Below are 6697 nucleotides of genomic sequence, written 5' to 3'. Positions count from 1 at the left end.
CTCACTCACTCACTCACTCACTCACTCACACACACTCAGACACACTCACACACACACTCAGACACACTCACACTCACAAACACACACACACACACACACACACACATCTATACATACAGTATATATACAATATATATATTTCCCATCTTTATGTAAAAACTCAATTATATATATATTTGATATCAATATAATTTTATTTACATATAAAAGCGCTCTATAAATAAATTGTTCATTAATTATATTATTAATGCTGCATCCTCTAATTTTAATAATTATATAAATTATAAATTCATATTATATTATGTGATCTTTCTGAGTACATTCTGATGAAATATCTTCTTTGACTTGGAGATGTATCACATTACAGCAGCAAAATGGGGTGCAAACACCGTTTTATGTTTACTCTTAGAGCACGTGGTGGAACCAGAGTACGTACCATTAATACACTTAGTGTTAGTTAACTTTCCATCCATGCTATAGTAAAACTGGCAGAGCTTCAGCTGAACGTTTCACTCAGAATAAACATTAAAGAGTCATTTCTGATTGTAATTTGTCATCTGCTGTAATGTAGCCGACACACACTGACGGATTGTTCTCATCAGACATCTATAAACGCTTTGGCTTTGGTTTGTGGCCGTTCAAAGCATCTCACCGTCTTCTGTTTCTCCAGAAGATTCCTCTCCAGAACCTTTTGGCTGCTATTTACGGCTACTGCGCTGGGAAAGCATGAACATTCGTTTATTCCCCTGGCAAACTCCATCCTGGAACAAAACACAAACCTGCAGTTAAATAATACGATGTTTATACGTGATCTACTAGAGCTTTAATTATCTAATTCACTTACTATAATTACTGTTCAGGAGGTGTTTTAATGCCTAATGGTGATATTAATGAAATAAAGAGTTATAAAATAAGTCATGCGAGCAGATATTTGAATGTGCGTCTTAGTAAAGCAAACCAGCAAAGTCTCCTCAACAACACAGTAATCTGAGGACTGATGGAAACAGCAATAATGATTCATTTGAAACTATATAACAGGTTCTCGGTGAGGATTGGTCTGTATGTTGAGTTGTATTTGAAGTCAAGGAGGAAATATTTGCCGTCTAGGGAACAATTATCTCCTCAGACGTCTTGTAGTTGTTGGTTGTTTGCTCTTTTGTTTAGCTCCAAACTTCCATACTGTAGCATTTCTTTCTCTCACATTAATAGTGCAGGTTTGATTTGTGCTGCTTGCGTTTCTGCCGAGTTACATCATGCTTATTTCTAGCTGCATTGAAACTAAATAAAATGCAAATAAAATTGACTTTTTTGTCCATTCTATGAAAGTCAATGGGGTCCAGTGTTGTTTTGGAGCTAATTAACTTTCACTGTATTACGAAAACCAGTAGCGAGTGAGTGTTGTGTCTGTGTATCGCAGGTGTGTTCATGTGGAGGTGTTCATATGTGTGTGTTTTTGTTTTTCTGCAGTGATGTGCTTGTTTTCGGGGCAGACGCTGGTGGATGGACAACGCTGTGCTGTTCACGATCCCACCGCGGGACTCTGCCAGCTGTTTGAATGCAAGGTACAATCTCTGTACATTTACACAAAACACAAAACCAACCAATGTGTGTGTGTGTGTATGTGTGTGTATATATATATATATATATATAGATATGTATAGATAGATAAAAGCATGTAATTATTTGCATAGTATTTAAACATACATATTTACAAGTAGTACATTTTTAAACACCCTAGCAACCACCCAGAACACACTATAAACTGCATAGCAACCACCTAGCAACTGCTTTCCTAACAACCACGCAGAACACCCTAACCACTGCCTAGGAACCACCCATACCCCTTTTCCACCGAGGCAGTTTGAGTGCTGGTTCGGAGCCAGAGCCTAGTTTCAAATCGGTTCTTTGTCTTTCGACACCCAAAGCACCAGCTCCGAACCAGGAAAAGTGGTTCTTAAGTAGCACCAAAACATTGCTGGTCTAGAAGTAAGAACCGCTTCCGTCAGGGGCTGAGGGCGGGGTTACCGTGACCAACAAGACGAACAGAAACTTTTGACCACCATTTTTTAAGTAGCAGCTAAACACAAACACGTTGAATTGGCCGTGTTTGGATGCTGATGTAGGTTCGCAAAGCCATGAACATCAATAGCAATGCAACGTCCACCACTGCTGATTGTGTGTTTAGGCTTGTTCGGGCTGCATCGGCGCTCCGCGGGAGTGATCGGATAGCAGACGACTCTCTTTATGCTTTTGGATCGCTTTCGCGGTGCTTTGGTGTCGTGTGCCGATCGGTCTGCCTGTTGTGTTTGGCGCTGCCACGGTAGCGTTACTGGGGAAGATGAGATGTATTCAGTGACGTAAGACCTGGCTCTGTGGTGGCTCTCTAGCCTGTGGAAAGGCAATCCGGTTCTTAGAAGGAACACCAGTTGAACCAACTCCGAACCGGCAATAGCACTGGCTCTGAACTAGCACCCGGTTCATGTTGGTGGAAAAGGGGTACCAGAGTACCCGAGCAACTGCCTAGAAACCACCTAAAACAGCTTAGGAACTACCTAGTAACCACCCAGAGTGCCCTAGCAACTGCCTAGCAACCACCCAGAACACACTAGCAACTGCATAGCAACCACCTAGCAACACCCTAGCAAACCACCCAAAGTACCCTAGCAACATCCTAGCAACTGCATAGCAGCCACACAGAACACCCTAACAACTGCCTAGGAACTACCCAGACTACCTGGACAACCGCCTAGAAACCACCTAAAACAGCCTAGCAACACCCTAAAAACCACCCAGAGTACCCTAGCAACCGCCTAGCAACCACCCAGAACACACTAGCAACTGCATAGCAACCACCTAGCAACACCCTAGAAAGCACCCAGAGTACGCTAGCAACATCCTAGCAACCATGCAGAACACTCTAACAACCGCTTGGGAACTACCCAGAGTATCCTAGCAACTGCCTAGTAACCACATAAAACACCGTAACATCCGCCTAGCAACACCTTAGCAACCACCCAGACTATCCTAGCAACTGCTTAGCAACCGCCTAGAATCACCCTAGCAACAACTCAGAGCACCCTAGCCACCGTCTATATAATTTTTTTTTTTTTAGGACGAATGATAAACCCAGTTGCTTTTCTTATCTTTTCTTTCAGGATCGCACGATGCATAGAGTGACGGACACGGAAGACTGTCCGCAGCTCACCTGCGCTGAATCTGACCAGATCACACTGACAGACAGATGCTGCAAAGTCTGCAGAGGTATGTGCGATATCTGCCCTTCTTCTGTACAGACAAGACCTCGAAGAAACGTTGCTCATTGCCACCGAACGTGCAATAAATAATAATCGGTGTGTGTAGTTTGACCTTAGCCTGACCTTTAGCGCTTCGGTGTTTCTAGAAGCATAAATCCATGAACGCAAATCTCCTCTATCTGGGGTTAAAGGTCACGACTTCTGTGCGGAGGACAACATCTGTGCGGAGAACTCGGCCTGCGTGAACTTAGACGCCGGGGCCAGCTGCAGCTGCAAGAACGGCTTCCGGCTGCTGCGCGAGGACAGCGTCTACTGCGAAGGTGAGCCGTCAATCAAACACTGGTCAGCTGATCCATCAGATAATCCCGCACTCCTGAATCCATGCGCATGCACTGCGGGAAGCGGATCATAATTACAGCACTCTGGGAACAGGAATTTAACAGCAATAGAGCCGCCGACTGATTTTAATATTCCACGATATACATTATTATTCCAGGACATGCGTATAATAACTCACTTGTGGTAACTGGATTTTTCTGACGCAGTATCGAGTGTTGACATAAAATAGGTCGCACTTAGATACTAATATAACACGTACTACTTTGGGGATTGAAATTTACAAATTTAACACATTAATTTAGCACAATTTTTAAGATATATATTAATAAGATTAATTAAAAAGATATATATTATTTATAATAACGTTAAATTAATATTAATATGATTAATGTTTTAGAATTATTACAAAATAAATATAAAATTCTGAATATAATATTAATAATAAATATGTAAAAATATGTAATAATTAAAAATAAAAACGAATGTTAATAAATATAACATTATAAACATATATAATAAATATTATTATTACAATAATAATATAATAAATGAATTTAGTACAATTCAAGTAATAAAAATATGTGTTAGAAATTCATATTAAAGTAATATTAATGTATTAAAATGAATACCAAAAAAAGTAAAAAATATAAATATAAAATTAATAATAAATTATATTAGTATATTATGAATGTAATGCAATAATAATGTAATTAATTTGGTATACTTCATTTTATAAACATATATAATAATTTTTATTAATGCAATAATAATATAATAAATTAATTTAGTACAATAGTACAAATAATAAAAATATAATGTGTTAGAAATTATAATTCATACAGTTAGAAATTTTATGAAATAAAATTCATATTGAAGTAAAATTATAAATATAATATTTAAAAAAATTATATTAGTATATTATAAATGTAATACAATAATAATGTAATTAATTTGGTACAATTCGTTACATAAAAATATAACATGTAATATAATATTGTTAATTATTAATAATGCAAAATAAATATTCATGTAATATTGTAATGTGTTGCAATTAATATTAATAAATATCAAACTATATATGATATTAATAATAATTCATATGAATGTATTATAAATAAATGTAATAATAAAATACAAGTTTAGTACAGAAAACAGTTTACAAATAAAATAAAATATTATAAATTAATATATTATAAAAATATACTATAATAAACAATATTATAATTCATGTAATGTAATATAATACATAACACCGTATAAAAATTCAGCAATAAGAAATATTCCTACCATAATTTTCAAGTCTGTTGTCAATGCTCACAACACAAGATGCTGCGTGAATATGAAATATAGTATATTGAGATCTATTTGATGTCAGATCGATATGTGATTAGTTTGAGTAATTGATCATCTTGTAATTCTATTGTTGACTGACAGCTCTAAAAATACAGAATTCTCCGTTATCTGTGTTCGTTTTCATGCACGTGACTAATTAACCACACTGCATTATTGATGCGCGACTAGGATCCGTCTTGCTTCGGCATCTTAATTGGCTGCTGTTGCGTACGAGTGTGAGTAAGTCATCAATGTCTCCCTCCACCTTCCTCATCCTGGTTTTCTGCTCTCAAAGCCGAGCCGCCGCGCATGGCCTACTTTCTGTGAATGCCTAATGACTCGGGCCGTGTTTCTGGGGGCCTCCCGCGCTTCAGTCGGATCTCTAATGAAACCTGTTCATCTCGTCGGCTAAAAATAACCGCGTACAAACGACCCCGCTGTCGCCGGGCCTCGGCTCACGTGTGCGGCCGGCCAGGTAATTATCAAAGACTGAGAGGATATGAATAATTAAAGATGCTATCAGACACGCTGGCTCACAGCGAGCTGGACGCTCCTAAACGTTCCCGCGGGACACCGTTCTGGACGCTCTCGGATCGGGTTCAACAACAGAACGGAAGAGGAATGTCTGGAGGAGAAATCAAAGTGTTTTGAAATATAAGCCATGTGTAACCCAGAAACGCCGGCCGCGTCCCACTTGCACACTCATTCGTCTCCTCTTTCTGTTTAACCTTGCTGTTTGGGACGCTACACCTGCTGCTGGGCTTTCCATCATTAGCTGGAGGACGATCTCTGCTTTTAGCTTTACAAATCACACACATCTGCACATTCTAGCTGGTTAATGCAATAAACATTCTGTTTTGGGGCGATATTTAATAGCTAGAGATGAGCGTTACAACCAAAATCATATATTAAAGTTATATAAATATATATATATATATATATATATATATATATACATAGTCCCGCACTCCTGAATCCATGCGCATGCACTGCGGGAAGCGGATCATAATTACAGCACTCTGGGAACAGGAATTTAACAGCAATAGAGCCGCCGACTGATTTTAATATTCCACGATATACATTATTATTCCAGGACATGCGTATAATAACTCACTTGTGGTAACTGGATTTTTCTGACGCAGTATCGAGTGTTGACATAAAATAGGTCGCACTTAGATACTAATATAACACGTACTACTTTGGGGATTGAAATTTACAAATTTAACACATTAATTTAGCACAATTTTTAAGATATATATTAATAAGATTAATTAAAAAGATATATATTATTTATAATAACGTTAAATTAATATTAATATGATTAATGTTTTAGAATTATTACAAAATAAATATAAAATTCTGAATATAATATTAATAATAAATATGTAAAAATATGTAATAATTAAAAATAAAAACGAATGTTAATAAATATAACATTATAAACATATATAATAAATATTATTATTACAATAATAATATAATAAATGAATTTAGTACAATTCAAGTAATAAAAATATGTGTTAGAAATTCATATTAAAGTAATATTAATGTATTAAAATGAATACCAAAAAAAGTAAAAAATATAAATATAAAATTAATAATAAATTATATTAGTATATTATGAATGTAATGCAATAATAATGTAATTAATTTGGTATACTTCATTTTATAAACATATAATATTTTTTATTAATGCAATAATAATATAATAAATTAATTTAGTACAATAGTACAAATAATAAAAATATAATGTGTTAGAAATTATAATTCAT

The 6697-nt window shown here is 36.0% G+C and overlaps 1 protein-coding gene across 1 annotated transcript in view; it reads left to right on the top strand.

Annotated features, from left to right (window-relative positions):
• The window catches only part of LOC107568123 (protein kinase C-binding protein NELL2-like), a 36610-nt gene extending 31034 nt beyond the window's left edge, over window positions 1-5576 (top strand). Inside the window, exons 8-11 of the mRNA XM_016253978.1 lie at window positions 1468-1562; window positions 3156-3261; window positions 3446-3574; window positions 5449-5576. Of these exons, the coding sequence (XP_016109464.1) occupies window positions 1468-1562; window positions 3156-3261; window positions 3446-3574; window positions 5449-5576 (458 nt within the window). The remainder of the gene's footprint in view (window positions 1-1467; window positions 1563-3155; window positions 3262-3445; window positions 3575-5448) is intronic.
• The last annotated feature ends 1121 nt before the right edge of the window (window positions 5577-6697 follow it).

The sequence above is a fragment of the Sinocyclocheilus grahami genome, unplaced genomic scaffold, assembly GCF_001515645.1.
Source record: "Sinocyclocheilus grahami isolate Dianchi unplaced genomic scaffold, SAMN03320097.WGS_v1.1 scaffold1217.1, whole genome shotgun sequence".
NCBI lineage: Eukaryota > Metazoa > Chordata > Actinopteri > Cypriniformes > Cyprinidae > Sinocyclocheilus > Sinocyclocheilus grahami.
Note: the sequence above shows the minus strand (reverse complement) of the source record. Positions and strands in the feature narration are given on the sequence as shown.